The sequence below is a fragment of the Dendropsophus ebraccatus genome, chromosome 5, assembly GCF_027789765.1.
Source record: "Dendropsophus ebraccatus isolate aDenEbr1 chromosome 5, aDenEbr1.pat, whole genome shotgun sequence".
Taxonomy (NCBI): Eukaryota; Metazoa; Chordata; class Amphibia; order Anura; family Hylidae; genus Dendropsophus; species Dendropsophus ebraccatus.
In genome coordinates, this window is record NC_091458.1 from 5,101,894 (window position 1) to 5,122,817 (window position 20,924).

At 50.7% G+C, this 20,924-nt stretch overlaps 1 protein-coding gene across 6 annotated transcripts in view; it reads right to left on the minus strand.

The window, feature by feature from the left end:
• Positions 1-1,606: 1,606 nt before the first annotated feature.
• NUP98 (nucleoporin 98 and 96 precursor) overlaps positions 1,607-20,924 on the minus strand; it is a 32,902-nt gene continuing 13,584 nt past the window's right edge. For 4 of the 6 annotated variants that reach the window (XM_069969339.1, XM_069969335.1, XM_069969337.1 and 1 more), the window contains exons 15-33: positions 20,299-20,415; positions 19,975-20,219; positions 19,751-19,864; positions 19,194-19,332; positions 18,710-18,887; positions 17,716-17,886; positions 12,393-12,572; positions 11,058-11,202; positions 9,799-10,189; positions 9,448-9,665; positions 9,082-9,351; positions 8,822-8,979; positions 8,601-8,744; positions 8,360-8,505; positions 7,766-7,987; positions 7,293-7,534; positions 6,864-7,018; positions 6,392-6,503; positions 1,607-2,431 (exon numbers count right to left, since the gene is read on the minus strand). In XM_069969339.1, coding sequence (XP_069825440.1) covers positions 2,223-2,431; positions 6,392-6,503; positions 6,864-7,018; positions 7,293-7,534; positions 7,766-7,987; positions 8,360-8,505; positions 8,601-8,744; positions 8,822-8,979; positions 9,082-9,351; positions 9,448-9,665; positions 9,799-10,189; positions 11,058-11,202; positions 12,393-12,572; positions 17,716-17,886; positions 18,710-18,887; positions 19,194-19,332; positions 19,751-19,864; positions 19,975-20,219; positions 20,299-20,415 — 3,556 coding nt within the window. In that variant the 3' untranslated portion in view covers positions 1,607-2,222. The remainder of the gene's footprint in view (positions 2,432-6,391; positions 6,504-6,863; positions 7,019-7,292; positions 7,535-7,765; positions 7,988-8,359; positions 8,506-8,600; positions 8,745-8,821; positions 8,980-9,081; positions 9,352-9,447; positions 9,666-9,798; positions 10,190-11,057; positions 11,203-12,392; positions 12,573-17,715; positions 17,887-18,709; positions 18,888-19,193; positions 19,333-19,750; positions 19,865-19,974; positions 20,220-20,298; positions 20,416-20,924) is intronic. The other 2 variants (XM_069969341.1, XM_069969340.1) reach the window with 1 other exon arrangement.

Genomic DNA, 20,924 nt, shown 5'->3' on the forward strand with positions numbered 1-20,924 from the left:
TCACTGAGCGCTCCCCCTGCAGCACATTACTGTACTATACTGTCACCCCTCAGATGCTGCAATAACTGACAGCTCTCTTGCAGCACACCACGGGCAGATTTGCAGCTAGGGAGCACATTGTGGATGTATAAGTGGGTGCAGCCATGCTGGGACTAGTGGTCTCTGTAGAGCTGCCAGCGCCGGGGTTACTCTGGACTCTGGTAACGACCATTTCCTGCCCTTGTTCTTTTATTAGAAATCCTGGCAGCAGCCGCCACGGCGCAGTTCCTGTAAACTGAGGCAATACACAACCAAAAGAAAGGTGAAGATCATCAAGGATGTATCTAAGCTTAGCCTGTGTGATATGGTCTGCTGAGAAAGTGTATCTAAACTATCTAACCTTTTGTGCAATACAGCATAGCCTCACAATCTAATCCTACTCTGTAACCCACTGTATCTAATCCTACTCTGTAACCCACTGTATCTAATCTTATCCTGTGATAGCAGTCTAAGTTCTCAGCAGGTTGTGTGCATTTAAGCTTTTGATAGGATAGATGGTATCCATCACAGGATTAGATACGGAGGTGACTGCTGAGTTTTGAACATCATCCTGTTGTGTGCTAGTCAGCTGACCCACTCCAGACTGTATGAGGCTTAGATACGCTCAGTGCTGGATTGGGGTACCTTTGATTCTGGGGGCCCACCCCACATACACCAGATATAACCAGCACCTATCCCATTACTATAGTGATCTGTGTAGGTGACCGCGATGCTAGCTCCCTGTCAGTAACTTGTCACTCTGTGCTGACAGCTTATGGAGGAGGAGTGCCATTACACTAACAGAGCTCAGGCAGGGGGGTGCAGAACATGATAAGTATAAAGTATACTTACCAGCCCCCGGAGTGCTTCCTTACTGATCTCCACCACCCGCTGGCCTCCTGCAGCGTCACATACTCAGTTGATGGAACGCCTGCTCAGCCAATCAGAGACTGGGGGGAGACGTACGATATGGACATACACACATCATAGGTAGACGTTACATATATGCATAGATAATACACAGATTTGTCTCTGGTACAGGAGAGCACCAGGCAGAGCTCACATGCTGTCAGGTGGGATGCTCACATGCTGTCAGGTGGGATGCTCCGCACTGTGCTGCCCCTCTCCCTCTTGTGTCCTGTGCAGCGGCACATAGAGCAGATGGAGGCAGCCTGAGAGGAGGTGTGGGGGGGCGAGGGGCTGCGCTGATTCTGCATAGTACGTGCTGCTGCCTGTCATCCCGCTAACTCTTTACTCTTTATAATATTCTATATAGAGGCAGTAAGTGACCGGGTGACCGGCATGTGCAGCACTGCTGGGGGATTACATGCCGGCCTGAAGCTACTAAACAGGAAGGCCCAGCAACAGGTAGGGCCAACCAGGGGAAACCCCTGCTCCCCCAGGGGCCAGTCCAAGCCTAGATACGCTGACCCCATGCGATACTGTCTGCTGTGTCACATCTAACTGATCCTGTCTGACTGTATCTAAGCCCATCAGGTGTGATACACTCATACAGCCTTATTGTGAAGTGGTGACACAGCAGGAGGCCCCCAGCAGCACAGAGGATTTCACAAGAGCAGTCACAGAACAACTTGTAAAGGTTTTTATTAAAAATATCTCGGAAAAAAACAAAAATCTAGAATATTTATTAATCATCCTGCGTCTGTATAAGCTCTGAATAAAAACCACGTCACCAGATCCATGCAGAAACACTCGGATACACGCCCTACACTCACACAGCCAGCAGGGGGCGCCACCGCTGGCCTTTACACTGATCAGTTCAGGAGGGAAACCATCAGCAATGGAGGAAGCAGAAGGCCCAGCCGGGGGCAGAAAAGGGCCCAGCCGGGAGGCACCGGAGTCACCCTAAAACATAATTGATAAAACAGAGACCCCTCCCTCTCCTCCTGCGGACCCCCGCTCTGGAAGATGTCGCCATTGGCCGCTCTGACAACGTTGGCAAATTTTCAACACTGATGCCAACTAATCCCGTGAGCGAATCCTCCCCAGCCCCCCCTCCCCTCCCCCCAGGGGGTTAACTTAACTTTATACATACAAAGACTCTATACAAATATTGGGCGTAGAAACGGGTGCGTTATGTGAGCAGCCATGGCGGCTCCTGTGCAGGACATCACCCCTCCTCCCTGGTCATATGACTAGAGTCCGGATGTCTAGTGGCGGCTTTGTCCGCCATGTAGGAGAGTCTATTGGCCGCCTACTGTGAGTTCCCGTAGATAAGACTGGGTGAGGCTGTGCAGCTCCTCCAGGGCGTAGTCCTCCGGCATCGGTAGACGGCCAATGTGCGGGGCAAGCAGTCTGAGGGGGACGCGCTGGATGTCAGAGTCGTCAGAGTCAGGGGCGTGCTGTAACCGGAGAACCACACGCAGGATGTTCGCCACACGCTTCGCCATTTCTAGAAGGGAAGAACAATTTGTAAGTAGATTGCGGAAATCAGCCAAATCTCATCCCCTCCCCACCCCAGGGCCTATCCTCAGCGAGCCCCCCCATACAGTAATGGAGGCTGCAGGGGGGTCTAATCTCTACCTATACACGGTATCCGGATGGGATATATAGCCCTGTACCTATACACTGTATCCGAATGGGATATATAGCTCTGTACCTATACACGGTATCCGGATGTGATATATAGCCCTGTACCTATACACGGTATCCGGATGTGATATATAGCCCTGTACCCGGATGGGATATATAGCTCTGTACCTATACACGGTATCCGGATGTGATATATAGCTCTGTACCTATACACGGTATCCGGATGGGATATATAGCCCTGTACCTATACACGGTATCCGGATGGGATATATAGCTCTGTACCTATACACGGTATCCGGATGGGATATATAGCTCTGTACCTATACACGGTATCCGGATGTGATCTATAGCTCTGTACCTATACACGGTATCCGGATGTGATATATAGCTCTGTACCTATACACTGTATCCGGATGTAATATATAGCTCTGTACCTATACACGGTATCCGGATGGGATATATAGCCCTGTACCTATACACGGTATCCGGATGGGATATATAGCTCTGTACCTATACACGGTATCCGGATGGGATATATAGCCCTGTACCTATACACGGTATCCGGATGGGATATATAGCTCTGTACCTATACACGGTATCCGGATGGGATATATAGCTCTGTACCTATACACGGTATCCGGATGTGATCTATAGCTCTGTACCTATACACGGTATCCGGATGTGATCTATAGCTCTGTACCTATACACGGTATCCGGATGGGATCTATAGCTCTGTACCTATACACGGTATCCGGATGTGATCTATAGCTCTGTACCTATACACGGTATCCGGATGTGATATATAGCTCTGTACCTATACACTGTATCCGGATGTAATATATAGCTCTGTACCTATACACGGTATCCGGATGGGATATATAGCCCTGTACCTATACACGGTATCCGGATGGGATATATAGCTCTGTACCTATACACGGTATCCGGATGGGATATATAGCCCTGTACCTATACACGGTATCCGGATGGGATATATAGCTCTGTACCTATACACGGTATCCGGATGGGATATATAGCTCTGTACCTATACACGGTATCCGGATGTGATCTATAGCTCTGTACCTATACACGGTATCCGGATGTGATCTATAGCTCTGTACCTATACACGGTATCCGGATGGGATCTATAGCTCTGTACCTATACACGGTATCCGGATGGGATATATAGCTCTGTACCTATACACGGTATCCGGATGTGATATATAGCTCTGTACCTATACACGGTATCCGGATGTGATATATAGCTCTGTACCTATACACGGTATCCGGATGGGATATATAGCTCTGTACCTATACACGGTATCCGGATGGGATATATAGCTCTGTACCTATACACGGTATCCGGATGCGATATATAGCTCTGTACCTATACACGGTATCCGGATGGGATATATAGCTCTGTACCTATACACGGTATCCGGATGGGATATATAGCTCTGTACCCGGATGGGATATATAGCTCTGTACCCGGATGGGATATATAGCTCTGTACCTATACACGGTATCCGGATGGGATATATAGCTCTGTACCCGGATGGGATATATAGCTCTGTACCCGGATGGGATATATAGCTCTGTACCCGGATGGGATATATAGCTCTGTACCCGGATGGGATATATAGCTCTGTACCCGGATGGGATATATAGCTCTGTACCTATACACGGTATCCGGATGGGATATATAGCTCTGTACCTATACACGGTATCCGGATGGGATATATAGCTCTGTACCCGGATGTGATATATAGCTCTGTACCCGGATGGGATATATAGCTCTGTACCCGGATGGGATATATAGCTCTGTACCCGGATGGGATATATAGCTCTGTACCTATACACGGTATCCGGATGGGATATATAGCTCTGTACCTATACACGGTATCCGGATGGGATATATAGCTCTGTACCCGGATGTGATATATAGCTCTGTACCCGGATGTGATATATAGCTCTGTACCCGGATGGGATATATAGCTCTGTACCTATACACGGTATCCGGATGTGATATATAGCTCTGTACCTATACACGGTATCTGGATGTGATATATAGCTCTGTACCCGGATGGGATATATAGCTCTGTACCTATACACGGTATCCGGCTGTGATATATAGCTCTGTACCTATACACGGTATCCGGATGTGATCTATAGCTCTGTACCTATACACGGTATCCGGATGTGATATATAGCTCTGTACCTATACACGGTATCTGGATGTGATATATAGCTCTGTACCTATACACGGTATCCGGATGGGATATATAGCTCTGTACCTATACACGGTATCCGGATGGGATATATAGCTCTGTACCTATACACGGTATCCGGATGGGATATATAGCTCTGTACCCGGATGTGATATATAGCTCTGTACCCGGATGTGATATATAGCTCTGTACCCGGATGTGATATATAGCTCTGTACCTATACCCAGTATCCGGATGTGATATATAGCTCTGTACCTATACCCAGTATCCGGATGTGATATATAGCTCTGTACCTATACCCAGTATCCGGATGTGATCTATAGCTCTGTACCTATACCCAGTATCCGGATGTGATCTATAGCTCTGTCCCTACAGACTGCAGTCCTCACACAGTCAGGAAACCTCCCTGGCTTCTACACTGCGTCCTGGATAAACCTGCAGAATGAAGTATGGCGGCTTTCAGTCTGGTGACTGTGTTCAGAGCGCCACCTACAGGTACAGTTGTATATATCACATCTAGATTGCCATCAGCTGTCTCATGTGAGGTATACAGTAAGGCCCCCTTCACATGTCAGGAAAATTTGTCCGGATTTCCGGACCCATAGGCTTACATTAGTGACGGACGCCCTTCAGGATTTACATTAGTGACGGACGCCCTTCAGGATTTACATTAGTGACAGACCCCCTTCAGGATTTACATTAGTGACAGACCCCCTTCAGGATTTACATTAGTGACAGACCCCCTTCAGGATTTACATTAGTGACAGACCCCCTTCAGGATATACATTAGTGACAGACCCCCTTCAGGATTTACATTAGTGACGGACGCCCTTCAGGATTTACATTAGTGACGGACGCCCTTCAGGATTTACATTAGTGACGGACGCCCTTCAGGATTTACATTAGTGACGGACGCCCTTCAGGATTTACATTAGTGACGGACGCCCTTCAGGATTTACATTAGTGACGGACGCCCTTTAGGTTTTTTCTGAAGGGTATCTGTTCCGGAAAACAGGTCAGGATTTTTTTTAGATCCTGTCCTATTTTCATGTGGATTTATGGCACGGACGCCCCCATAGAAGTCTATGGGAGTGCCGGAATCGTGGGTGCTTTCTTGATGTACACTGGCACCCCTGCGACTTGAGCACAGTGAGCACTACCCCGCCACACACTGGGACCCCAGCACTGCCTGATCCCCACCTCACAGACCGTAAGATAGCTCTGCCCGGACCCCAGTAACTGCCGCTCCGTCAACTGCTCCCCCCCCCCCCCCCCCGGACCTCAACACCACTGTGCCCGAGCCGGCACCCGGATCCCACAGGGGTGCCCAACCACCCGATCCGACCCAAGGGTGGCACAATACTCTATAGGAGGACCAGGAAATCCTGAAGGCATTTTCTAATTGTTTCCTGAAGGTAAAAACGGATTACTGTAAGGAAATCCCAATGCTTTCCTGAAGCCTTTTGGAGGCCTCCTGATCATGATAAAAACTGACAAGGACATGTGAATGGGACCTTACACGATGCTCAGCGCACCCAGAGGCTCTCCATCCCTTTAAGACCTATTACAAGAGCAGAGGCCTGGGGGCCACTCACCAGACTGCGCTAGACGATCTTTGGAGTTGTAGCAGTGGATCTGGTCGACCCGGTTACAGACAAACGTCACCTTTGTGTGCAATCGCTCGATCTCACAGCCAGAGGATTCATTCTGCAAAAGGAGGAAATGCAAACGTGTGACTCCTGCGCCCCTCCCCCTCCGGCTCCTATAACACACACACCCCCACGCCAAAAAGGTATGGTATGGGATCTGCCATATGTGCAACTCCTGCGCCCCTCCCCCACCGCCTACTATAACAACATTTTAAGTAAAGTACCCCTTTAAGGTTCATGGTCTTTATAACTGCTGAGGGGGCAGCTCCTCCTGGGGTGATGTCAGAGCTGTGCATCCAATCAGATGTCAGTGCTGCAGCTTTTCCCTCCTCCCTCTCGGCATACTTCCCCACCACCAGTGCCGGGTGTCACCTGTCAAATCTCCCCCTCTAGATTTCCTTCTTAAAGGGATCCTCACCTGCCGGATGTGGTTGAGCATCTCTATGACACTGATGTAGTCCAGGTAGACCTGCCCGGCCGTGTCCCAGCCCTGGATGTGCACACAGTTCTCGGGCCGGGACATCTCGTCCAGGAAGCTGCGCAGGTACGAGTAGTTCTCATTGATGATGGCGTCTAAAAGACAGAACCCCCCCCGCCCGACATTTCCCATCAATCACTTCTCTGGTGTCACTGTACAATTAGGCTGTAACATGAAGAAAAAAGCTCAGCGAAGAGTTAATGTTTAGATGTAAGTGCGGCTAAGGATTAGTTACAAAATTATATATATATATATATATATATATATATATATATATATATATATATATATATATATATATATATATATATTATATAAAAATATTATTATTATTATTTATTTATTTTATTTTTTTCACACAGTGCTCACCTGACGCCAGGTAGCGGCACACCAGCTTATGGCACTGGTTCCAGTGTCCAGCCCGTAGTAAGTATAGCGCCTCCCTGTGGCGGTCTCCGTCCCTCCTGGCCCTGATGGCTTTGGCTTCGTAGATCCATTCTGCTGGGATGTGCAGCTTCTCTATGAGGAACTTCTCCTTCATCAGGGTCTCTGGGGTCTCCCTCAGGGCGCAGTGTCTGTTCAGCAGCTCCCGCACAGACGTCTCCCGAATACTGGAGAGAGAGAGGAGGGATCAGACTATAATATAGACAGTAAGATCCTCCCCCGAGGACAATATAGTGAAGACCCTCACCGGAGGACAATACAGAATGTAAAATATAGTGAAGACCGACCCCCCCCCACCAAAGAGGAGGATACAGAAGAAGTCTAGTGCAGGCCCTCCCCCGAGGACATAGGGGAGGCAGATATATTGGGGTCCCTGCAGTGAGGAGAGGGTAACTTACATGTTATTAGGGATGTGAAGCATGACAAATATGGCCCACTCCCACAGCCCCACGTTCTCCAGTTGCTCAGCATAGCTGGCGTGCAGCAGTCCCTGGCTCTGCTCTGAGAGGTGCGTGTAATGTAATGCCTGCAGGACCATCCACAGATGCCAGCTCAGGCGATAGTCCAGGGGGTCTGGGGTCACACTCCTGGGGTCCAAGAGCTGACGAAGATCGTAACATCTACAGATCAAAGAGAGTACAGAGACTGTGGTAGTGTGTACATGTACAGGCAGCAGACAACCCTGCCGCCGGGCACCGACACAGGCAGCAGACAACCCTGCCGCCGGGCACCGACACAGGCAGCAGACAACCCTGCCGCCGGGCACCGACACAGGCAGCAGACAACCCTGCCGCCGGGCACCGACACAGGCAGCAGACAACCCTGCCGCCGGGCACCGACACAGGCAGCAGACAACCCTGCCGCCGGGCACCGACACAGGCAGCAGACAACCCTGCCGCCGGGCACCGACACAGGCAGCAGACAACCCTGCCGCCGGGCACAGACACAGGCAGCGTACCCCACCACCCTGACCCACACCCAGTGACATTTACCTGTCACTGTACAGCTTCAGGAGGTGGAAGCAGACGTCTCTCTTGATGGAGGAAGTATCTGCGTCAATGGTTTCCAGGCTGAGGCCGTGTCCCTCTAAGTAGGCGGGCAGCGGGTAAGCGGCATAGCGGGTGCCTTCGTCTGACTCCTGCTTAATACAGGCCAGAGGTCAATGACCACAACAGTGGGGGGGGGGGGGGGGGGGGGGGGGGGGGAGCACCATCAGAAGCAGGAGGCCCCTACCTGGAAGGCGTTCTCGTACTGCTGCAGTGCTTGGGGGATGGAGGCCGTGGGTGGCAGCATGTACCACAGATGAACGGCCAGTGCCCGCTTCCAGTCCAGCTCCGAGCAGACGTTAATACTCTTTTTATCCGATGACTGCCACACCTGAAGGGGGAGACACTGGTTACTTGGGGGCACCAGGGAGGGCCCTGCATACACATCCTGCAGCATCCAGCGCTTACCGGGGTGGCCGATAACAAGGCGTAGACCTTCAGCCGCTCCTCCTGGATGAACCAGTCCACCTGCAGATTCCTCCAGTCCACCAGCTGCATGAGGTTCAGCTCGACCACCTGCTGACTGCCAACCAGCTGAGAGAGCAACATGGCCAGACGGTGGTCACCTGCGGAGGGATATCAGATATTTTATACATATAGTACCTACAGAACATGTGGCTGGAATGGCATCCTATGACAACACTTCCTGCACCATATTTATCACTCACTGGATTTTTGCGCAAGCCGGCAGGCCTCACTGATCCGGCAGCCAGTCAGGAAGCTGAACACCGCCTCGATGGGCCGCTCATGGCGGTGAAGCGCTACTTCCTCTTCTATGCGTTCCGCTGCGGTCTCTGCCAGCCAATGAGAGAAAGCCTTACGGCGCTGCAACCGCTCCACATACTCGTTGGCCTCATCCAGGCTGCTCTCCAGCTCCCGGAGTTGACCCCACAAGGCCTTACAGAGGGTCCATGTCAGGCACCACTGCTTTACTACCGCTGCAAAGTTTAAAAAGAAAAAAAAAAAAAAAAAGTGTGAAGACCAGAACATGAGACAAAGGAGACGGACCCGGGGGGAGGTCAGAGGTCACTCACGCTCCATTGAGGACTCCTGGCAGAACTCGCTGGCCCACCCGGCGTAGTCATGGATGGCAGAGTTTCCTGGGTTGGGCACCAGGTGGGGGCAGCGCTCGGCCTGCACCGTACTGTTCTTCAGGGCGATCTCTAGAGGCATTAGGTAGGACTGCAGATCTCGGCTCTTCTGTTCTAGACTTAGCTTCTCCAAGTAAATCTTAAAGGGGGTTTCTGTAAGACTAAGAAGTAAGAAGCAGCTGTGGAGGTGTGTGGGCAAGCTGGGCGTCTGTATGGCCGCAGGGATGTCTGCAGTAAATTGGCAAAGGCCTCCCCCCACCCCCCCCCCATCTGCCATGTCCTACGGTCACTTACGATTTAGCAGCCACCGGTTTATGCAGGAACCTGTAGTCCGCGGCGTCAGCGGCCTCTTCCCTCTCTCGGGAGCCGCTAAGCATGTCCCCGCTATGGGCCAGCGTCCAGTTGGGGCCCCAGCCCACAGAGAAGGAGCGGCCCATGAACAGAGCCATGTCCATCAGCAGCTTGCCCTTCCCGGCTGACGCGGACTTGTTCAGAGGCACCGGACCCTGCTGCTGGCGGAGGACCCCCACAGTCCTCAGCTGGGCCTCCGGGGCGGGAGACGGCATCCTGAAGGCAGAAGAAAGCGGCCCCAGTGTGGACCACAGGGCCGAGGAAGAGGGGAGCGGAGAGTCCTTGGGTTTCAGCCCGGTGGGGGCAGAGAACCTGGAGTGTAGCAGACCGCCGACTACAGAAAGAGAAGACGCATCGGGTTATATACAGCAGGTACAGCACAGGAGTCAAATCTCCAGCTGCTAAAACTACTACTCCCATCTGGCCTGGATAGCCTCTGGCTGATGGGAGCTATAGGTAACAGCTGGACGACAGACATAACCGATGGGAGTAATACTTCCCCCTTACTCCATGTTATATATCAGGATGCCACCCCTGTCCCCCAGGCAGTGTACGGTATTGTAGCATGGGTGTAGTCACTTAATGGATATGAGCAGCAATACCACACATGGCCTGAAGGCAGGAAAGGCGCTGTATTCATGCTCTGTGGACTTTGGCTTTCTGATGTCTGAGCAGAGGCTGTCAGGGTGAGTGTACTGTGGATAACCCAATAATATCAGACCACCCTATAAGTCTGTTCACACCACACAGAAATGCTGATTACCCCAGCAAAAACTTTCTTTCAATCAACTGGTGTCAAAGTTATACAGATTTGTAATTTAATTCTATTTAAAAATCTCCAGTCTTCCATTACTCATCAGCTGCTGTATGTCCTACAGGAGGTGGTGTATGCTCTCCAGTCTGACAGTGCTCTCTGGACAGTTCCTGACATGGACAGTGGTGGAAGCAGAGAGCACTGTCAGACTGGAGAGAATACACCACTTCCTGGAGGACATACAGCAGCTGATAAGTACTGGAAGTCTGGAGATTTTAAATAGAAGTAGAACAGAAGTAAATTGTAAATCTTATTATGGGAGTCAGAAGGGGCAGCATTTCAGCTCTGAGGTTGTTCCTAGTATCACCTGTATACTTGTGTGTGATTGTAATCTGCTGTGTGTGAATGCGCCCGTAAACCTCAACCACCCCCAACTCCCACGACTCACCGCCTGGCGTCCGAGGTGACTGCGCTGAAGAGACAAATCTCCCAGGGGATCTGATCTGTGACGCATCCAGGGGCGAGGGGAAATAGGCAAGATGGCTGACCATATCACCACCCTCATCTTCCAGCAACAGAGAAGCCTTCATCACCTGCACGGGCAAAGGTCAGCAACAAAGGTCAGAGGGGCGGAGCTTCACCGTGCCCCCCACCACCAGACACACAGCTACATCTACATCACACACACACACACACACACACACACACACACACTGCAGCTACACCTTGCCCCCCACCACACACACAGCTACATCACACACACACACACACACACACACTGCAGCTACACCTTGCCCCCCACCACACACACAGCTACATCTACACCACACACACACACACACACACACTGCAGCTACACCGTGCCCCCCACCACACACACAGCTACATCTACACCACACACACTGCAGCTACACCGTGCCCCCCACCACACATACAGCTACATCTACATCACACACAGCTACATCTACATCACACACACACACACACACACACACACACACACACTGCAGCTACACCGTGCCCCCCACCACACACACAGCTACATCTACACCACACACACACACTGCAGCTACACCGTGCCCCCCACCACACATACAGCTACATCTACATCACACACAGCTACATCTACATCACACACACACACACACACACACACACACTGCAGCTACACCTTGCCCCCCACCACACACACAGCTACATCTACACCACACACACACACACACACACTGCAGCTACACCGTGCCCCCCACCACACATACAGCTACATCTACATCACACACAGCTACATCTACATCACACACACACACACACACACACACACACACACACACTGCAGCTACACCTTGCCCCCCACCACACACACAGCTACATCTACACCACACACACACACACACACACACACTGCAGCTACACCGTGCCCCCCACCACACACACAGCTACATCTACACCACACACACACACACACTGCAGCTACACCGTGCCCCCCACCACACATACAGCTACATCTACATCACACACAGCTACATCTACATCACACACACACACACACACACACACACACTGCAGCTACACCTTGCCCCCCACCACACACACAGCTACATCTACACCACACACACACATACACTGCAGCTACACCGTGCCCCCCACCACACACACAGCTACATCTACACCACACACACACACACACACACACAAACATACACTGCAGCTACACCGTGCCCCCCACCACACACACACACACACTGCAGCAACACCTTCTACACAGCCGGCAGTGGGGACTGACCTGTAGAGCGTGAGGGTTGACACCCAGGGAGGAGGCGATGTGGGACGATGCAGACACAGGCTCCTGCTCCTCCGTGATGTCCTGATCCTCAGCTGCTGAATCCTGGAGCGGCTCCTGGGTGATGTCGGCCATGTCACTGTCCAGCTCCAGCACTCGCCCCAACTGCTCATCGGCCGGGCTCTGATAACAGCACCAGACAACAATTACAACCTCGAACACTAGGGGCAGGAGAGTCCATATACACCGAGGGGTCAGAGGTCACACGACCAACACCTCTGCTCTGTGCACACCGCTAACCTGCCCAGCACTGTCAAGCCTGAGGTCTCCATAGACGCCATCTTCTTTATTTACCCATAAGGAACGTTCACTAGTTCAGCTACACAGCATTTATTGCCTCAGAGAGCCCACCATGGTGACCCCAGATATATACCCATCCAGAGAGCCCACCGTGGTGACCCCCGGATATATAACCTTCCAGAGAGCCCACCGTGGTGACCCCCGGATATATACCCATCCAGAGAGCCCACCGTGGTGACCCCGGATATATACCCATCCAGAGAGCCCACCATGGTGACCCCCAGATATATACCCATCCAGAGAGCCCACCATGGTGACCCCGGGTGCATACCCATCCAGAGAGCCCACCATGGTGACCCCGGATATATACCCATCCAGAGAGCCCACCATGGTGACCCCGGATATATACCCATCCAGAGAGCCCACCATGATGGCCCCAGATATATAACCTTCCAGAGAGCCCACCATGGTGACCCCCAGATATATACCCATCCAGAGAGCCCACCATGATGGCCCCAGATATATAACCTTCCAGAGAGCCCACCATGGTGACCCCGGATATATACCCATCCAGAGAGCCCACCATGGTGACCCCGGATATATAACCATCCAGAGAGCCCACCATGGTGACCCCGGATATATAACCATCCAGAGAGCCCACCATGGTGACCCCCAGATATATACCCATCCAGAGAGCCCACCATGATGGCCCCAGATATATAACCTTCCAGAGAGCCCACCATGGTGACCCCGGATATATACCCATCCAGAGAGCCCACCATGGTGACCCCAGATATATACCCATCCAGAGAGCCCACCATGGTGACCCCCGGATATATAACCATCCAGAGAGCCCACCATGGTGACCCCCGGATATATAACCATCCAGAGAGCCCACCATGGTGACCCCCAGATATATAACCATCCAGAGAGCCCACCATGGTGACCCCCGGATATATAACCATCCAGAGAGCCCACCATGGTGACCCCCAGATATATAACCATCCAGAGAGCCCACCATGGTGACCCCCAGATATATACCCATCCAGAGAGCCCACCATGGTGACCCCGGATATATACCCATCCAGAGAGCCCACCATGGTGACCCCGGATATATAACCATCCAGAGAGCCCACCATGGTGACCCCGGGTATATACCCATCCAGAGAGCCCACCATGGTGACCCCCGGATATATAACCATCCAGAGAGCCCACCATGGTGACCCCCGGATATATACCTATGCAGAGAGCCCACCATGGTGACACCCGGATATATAACCATCCAGAGAGCCCACCATGGTGACCCCGGATATATAACCATCCAGAGAGCCCACCATGGTGACCCCCAGATATATACCCATCCAGAGAGCCCACCATGGTGACTCCGGATATATAACCATCCAGAGAGCCCACCATGGTGACCCCGGATATATAACCATCCAGAGAGCCCACCATGGTGACCCCGGATATATACCCATCCAGAGAGCCCACCATGGTGACCCCCGGATATATAACCATCCAGAGAGCCCACCATGGTGACCCCGGATATATACCCATCCAGAGAGCCCACCAAGGTGACCCCCAGATATATAACCTTCCAGAGAGCCCACCATGGTGACCCCGGATATATAACCATCCAGAGAGCCCACCATGGTGACCCCCGGATATATAACCATCCAGAGAGCCCACCATGGTGACCCCTGGATATATAACCATCCAGAGAGCCCACCATGGTGACCCCTGGATATATACCCATCCAGAGAGCCCACCATGGTGACCCCCGGATATATAACCATCCAGAGAGCCCACCATGGTGACCCCGGATATATACCCATCCAGAGAGCCCACCATGGTGACCCCGGATATATACCCATCCAGAGAGCCCACCATGGTGACCCCGGATATATAACCATCCAGAGAGCCCACCATGGTGACCCCGGATATATAACCATCCAGAGAGCCCACCATGGTGACCCCGGATATATACCCATCCAGAGAGCCCACCATGGTGACCCCCGGATATATACCTATGCAGAGAGCACACCATGGTGATCCCCCGGCTGACGGATCACAGGATATATGTGTATGACCCCGCGGCGGCTGCCATCTAGGTAAATCCCCAGCAGGTTACAGGTATCCATACGTTGAGCAGCTGCCAGTTTCAGGTCCATTCTGCACGTATTCTAGAGACTTCCTCACCACCTCTCTAGCAGGCCCTTCTCTCCATTGTTTCATCTCATCCCCCACAGTGTGAGTATAACTCCTGACCAGCCGTCCATCATGTCCCTATACTGTCCTGTTACTATCACAGCATGTGGGAATCATAGAATGTATATGGGCAGTGACCACCACCGTTATTAGCGATTAGCGAAGAGATAGAGGCACAATAAGCAAGCCAATCCTGGAGTCGTGTGATCACCTCCTCAGCCCGCCCACCCTCCTCACCAGGATGAACACCAGCAATGTTGTGTGTGCCACCCCCTAGCATCACCTCCTCAGCCCACCCAACCTCCTCTCACAACCGTGCCAACTTGAAATAGCCGGGACTTGGCAATCTCTTGTGTCGGCTATGTTACTGTGTACACAACTGACAGCAGGGAGTAGGGGTCCACTACTACATGGAGCAGACCCCAGAAATCCCACTCACAGCAGTCATTTAACCATTTTAATGCCGCAAACAACACGACAGCAGCATTGAAATAGACGATTGACAGGTGACCGTTAAGTGTCCAATTGGCACGCCTGCAATGTGACCCATTTTTATTGCCCTAGGGCAAAAAATAACTATTTCCCCAAAGGGATAAAAGTTAAACTTTTAATCATTTATTTTAAATATATTTCACAATGGTGACTGTGCATTTACAGTGATATATTTAAATAGCAGCGCTATATTGGACGGTGCTTGAGTTTGTAAATCGTGTCAGTGTAGTATTTATATATGTAGTATTATCACCAACCGAAGACTCTAGGCAGTCGTGGGGTTAACTGCACCTCCGCCGACCTGCCTTATGTCTGGTGATGATGTACTACAATAATTTCAACTTTGTGGGACTGGTTTGTTCTGCAAAAAGATGCAAGCTCGGGTGAGGTTATTAATGCCTTCATATATGTGCGGGCCTGCTGCATTTGAGCGGTCATGCATACAGCGGTCTTTATATATTTAGCTCACATGGCAATCATGGGGTTAACTGCACCTCCACAGACTTGCCCTATGTCTGGTGATACTGTATTACAAGAAACTTACAAGCTTCTTCCGTAGTTCATGCCCGACATGCAAACACTATTTGCGGTAGCGTATTGAGGTTCTTGTTACCTTCATATGTGTACAGCCCACCGGAATAGGTGAACATGCATGCGGCAGTAAGATGCGACTCCTGTTATGGCTTTTGTAAGCCGTTGGCTGTCAGATTCTGGCTGCGGGCTTAATGAATGCGCCTCGGTCTGAGCGAACCAACGGTGGTGCAGTCTGAGTGCTTGTTTGTGAATGCTGTGCGAAGTCCTATCATTTCTGCTACACTGAGAAGGACTATGAAACATTGCCTACATTGATAAAGTCAGTGATGCCTGATGAAACTAGTCAGACAGAAGGCATGGCATTTATAATATAGCAGTGCATATTGGAAATATGTCCATCCCCTTCTTAAGATTGCTAGTATATTGCTCTAGCTTTCTCAGTGTAGCAGAAATGATAGGACTTGGCACAGCATTCACAAACAAGCACTCAGACTGCACCACCGTTGGTTCGCTCAGACCGAGGCGCATTCATTAAGCCCGCAGCCAGAATCTGACAGCCAACGGCTTACAAAAGCCATAACAGGAGTCGCATCTTACTGCCGCATGCATGTTCACCTATTCCGGTGGGCTGTACACATATGAAGGTAACAAGAACCTCAATACACTACCGCAAATAGTGTTTGCATGTCGGGCATGAACTACGAAAGAAGCTTGTTTTATTAAGTTTCTTGTAATACAGTATCACCAGACATAGGGCAAGTCTGTGGAGGTGCAGTTAACCCCATGATTGCCATGTGAGCTAAATATATAAAGAGCGCTGTATGCATGACCGCTCAAATGCAGCAAGCCCGCACATATATGAAGGCATTAATAACCTCAAGCGAAGCTTGCATCATTCTGCAGAACAAACCAGTCCCACAAAGTTGAAATTATTGTAGTACATCATCACCAGACAAGGCAGGTCGGCGGAGGTGCAGTTAATCCCACGGTTAGTGATGATAATACTACATATATAAAGGCTACACTGACATGATTTACAAACTCAAGCACCATCCAATATAGCGCTGCTATTTAAATATATCACTGTAAATGCACAGTCACCATTGTGAAATATATTTAAAATAAATGATTAAGTCAAGTTTTATCCCTTTGGGAAATAAAAGTATTTTTTTGCCCTTGGGCAATAAAAATCTGCAAAGCCAATACCTCCCACAAGGTGTAGGATCAACATCCTTGCAATGTGACACTTCACGGCCGGAACTCCACAGACTATTGGAGCCAATGAGTGGGATTGCATGGCGTCTCCCCGGCTGTAGTGAGATCCAGTCAGATATTCTGACAGTTAATAAGGTGTAATGCCAAGATCAACGATTACCTGTCACAACCAGCGGCAAGGTAACCGATCTCCATGGATACGGAGACGCAATCCAACGATAATACAGGTGACCTCCATTAGATCCTATGGGTGGGGGTCCCCGCACTATCCTGTGCCTAGCTCTCTCCTGAGAGACCCCATTTACCTTACTCAGGTGTGCAGACTATCACATATGGATTTATTGTGAGATTGACAAATTTAACCCTTTACAGTTGGGAACATTCCTGCAGAAGTAAAAAAACTCAGCCTGACTTACACCCCTAGTGGTCTCCAGTCACATGACCCCCTGACATCATGAACACAAGACAAGATTAGAAAGAGTCTGTTGTGTGACTTTATGGCTGTATATGGAGGCCGCTCAGAGCCTTATCCCTATTCTTACACAGGACGGTCAGTGAGCGGTCAGCCCCTCTCTACCTGAGGTGGAGGGGTGGGTCTTCCATTGGGTAGGGTGAGCGGTGGGGGCGGCTGCTGCTGGCCCGGAGGGGGGAGGGCAGCTGCTTTCAGCTTCTTAGATTCAGCGGTGGAGGCGGCATCTTCCTCTTCATCGTCCGAGTCTTGGAGTCCGTACTTTGAGAAATGCTTCACCTGTGGAAGATCACAAGGAGCGATATTAACGGCAGGGTCGCGGCTTCACCCTTATATCACAGGAGACCAGGCATGGGCAACCATCGGCTCTCCAACTGTAGCAAAACTTCAATTCCCATTAGCTTCAGCTGTCTAGGAATGATGGGAATTGTAGTTTTGCACCAGCTGAAGGGCCGGACGTTCCCCATTAGTGTATCAGACTTTGCATTTTTAACGATTTAGGGGATTGCTCACCAACAATTCTCTTTCAAATAAACTTGTTTCAAAAAGTCCCAGAGATTTGTAATTTACTTCTAATAAAAACTCTCTGGTCTTCCAATACTTATCAGCTGCTGTATGTCCTGCAGGGAGTGGTGTATTCTCTCCAGTCTGACACAGTGCTCTCTGCTGCCACCTCTGTCCATGTCAGGAACTGTCAAGAGCAGTAGAGGTTTTCTATGGGGATTTGCTGCTGCTCTGGACAGTTCCTGATCATGGACAGAGGTGGCAGCAGAGAGCACTGTCAGACTGGATAGAATAGACCACCTCCTGTAGGACATACAGCAGCTGATAAGTACTGGAAGACTGCACAATTTATATAGAAGAGAATTACAGATCTATATACTTTCTCAAACCATATGACCTGAAAGAAAAATATTTTTGCTGCAGTGCCTCTTTAGGTTCTGAATGGGCAGACTCAAAACACAGTAAAAAGACAGATACTTGACAAATCTGGCCCCCCCGCTCCGCTATATGTAAGCCACAAGCAGCTGCTCTGAAGCTCCATCCGCTGCCGCCGCCCCGCAGATTCCCCAATCCCTTATACACAGACAGGATGTCTCACCTTGAAAACCCAGGAGCCGGTCTCTGGACGATACTCCTTAAACTGGGCTCCTTGTTTCCTGGAGGCGGCTTCCAGCTTGTTCTTGTAGTTCATCTCCTCCAGTCGCTCTGGGCTCTTTATCAGGGATCGGGTGGTCTTGTCGATGGGCCACACTTCATTCAGTGTCACCTCCGCAGCCCTAGGATAACACACCATGAAGGGAGGGGCTCCTCTTATCCAACCGGACCCACAACTGAAGCTTCTACAACATTCTATATCACCCGCATAGACTAAAGCCAGGTCCCTGGGCCTGTGGCCCTCCAGTTGCTGAATAACCTGCATGGTAAAGTCTGTAACAACTAGATGACATTGATGGTGTAGCGGGGTGCCCCCCCCCCAGCTGCGCTCAGACACCATGCAGACACGGCTACACCCATACTATTCATTGGTGCCACTGTCTCTGCACTAACCCCCACAACAACATGAGGGATACAAGTGGCCGTACCTGTTGAGCCCCTCCCCCACGGGCGGCTTATTTCCATCATCTGTATACACGATCACCTCCTTGTTCCGTACATGGACAATCTCATCCAGGTTCAGGTTGGTTAGGTCCACCAGTCCTTCAAAATATATGGAGCCGTATCCTGTGGGAGAAGAGAGTGGGCCGTGTTATAAGACCTGCACAGCAGACGCTATATAAGGCACCATAACCCTCTCCACCCCCAGCCGCCATAGCGCCGACACACACTCTGTATGTGGCAAAAAAGGACTGTCCAGGATCAGAATAATATGGCTGCTTTCTACCAAACACAGCACCACACCCGGCCTCAGGTTGTGTCAGGTATTGCAGCCACCGAATTTGCTACATCAGGGCTTAGCCATGGGCAGGTGTAAAGAGATTTCTAAAAAATAGCAGCCATGCTTTAGGTCATCCCTTTAAAGGGATTGTTCAAAGGGGCAGCAAATCCCCAAAGGAAACTTCTCATCATGGGGCCACACGGCATCCTTCCTGTACCATGTAGATGCGACCAGAGGCTAACCAGCATTCCGATCCCCACTCACCTCTACGACCAATGGTAAAGCCGTCCACCACACATTTCCCCTCCTCGTCAGTCATCTTGGCCAGTTCTTCCATGGACGGGATGGTGTAGTATCCTTCTCTGGTCAGCACAATACCTGGAGGAGAGCAGGAAGAAGAGTGGTCAGGTACCGGACCTCTGCATCCCCCTCCTCCAGTATACACCATGTTGCCGTTGTGTGTGTGTGTGTGTGTGGGTGTCACTCACCGGCGGGGTGGGGGGGCACGTCATTCAGGACCTCCTCCTCCGTGAAGGAGCTCTCCTCCGCGCTGCCATCTAGACTGTTCCTCAGAGCATTGCGCATGTTCAGCGCCACAATGGTGTCGTCCATGTTGTTCAACCGCTTCTTCTCCTGACTCTGAGGCAGCGGTTTAGAGAGAGAAGGAGGAGGGTAGAAGCCGGATACTTCTTCATCGTGCCCGTCCACATCAGAGTGATTCTTCTCATTGGCTCTGAGACACAAGACTCCATTATATACACGGACAGGAGGGATCTGCCCGCACTACCCCTGTGCAGAGCGGCGGCCATTACCTGTCATTGGTCTCCGGGTACTGGGCTGGGGACGGCTCCTCATCCTGCTCGCTACGTGACGGGGACGCTAGGTTGCTGATATTCAGGTTCTTTAATACCAATTTCTTTATACTTTTCCTGAGATATTAAAAAAGGAACATACATAAAAGGGCTGGCTCACCATTTTATTTTTTCTCTCAAATCAGTTATATAGATTTATAATTTACTTCTGTTAAAAAAATCTCCAGTCTTCCAGTACTTATCAGCTGCTGTATGTCCTGCAAGAAGCGTCACAGTCTAACAGTGTTCTATGGGGCATTTGCTGCTGCTCTGGACAGTTCCTGACACGGACATAGGTGGCAGCAGAGAGCACCGTGTCAGACTGGAGAGAATACACCACTTCCTGCAGGACAGATAGCAGCTGATAAGTACTGGAAGACTGGAGAGTTAATAGAATTACAAGCCTCTGGCACCAGTTGATGTGAAAAAGATTTGCATAAAGGGAAAGACCCAACAATGAGCCATGACGATAAGATGGTGGAGATTTATAACAAGAAAACTGGTTGCTCCTTGTGATTTCCCGTTTACAATGGAATAGATCCATTGGGGTCTGACCATCTGCAGCTGCTGCTCCAGCAGACACAGGT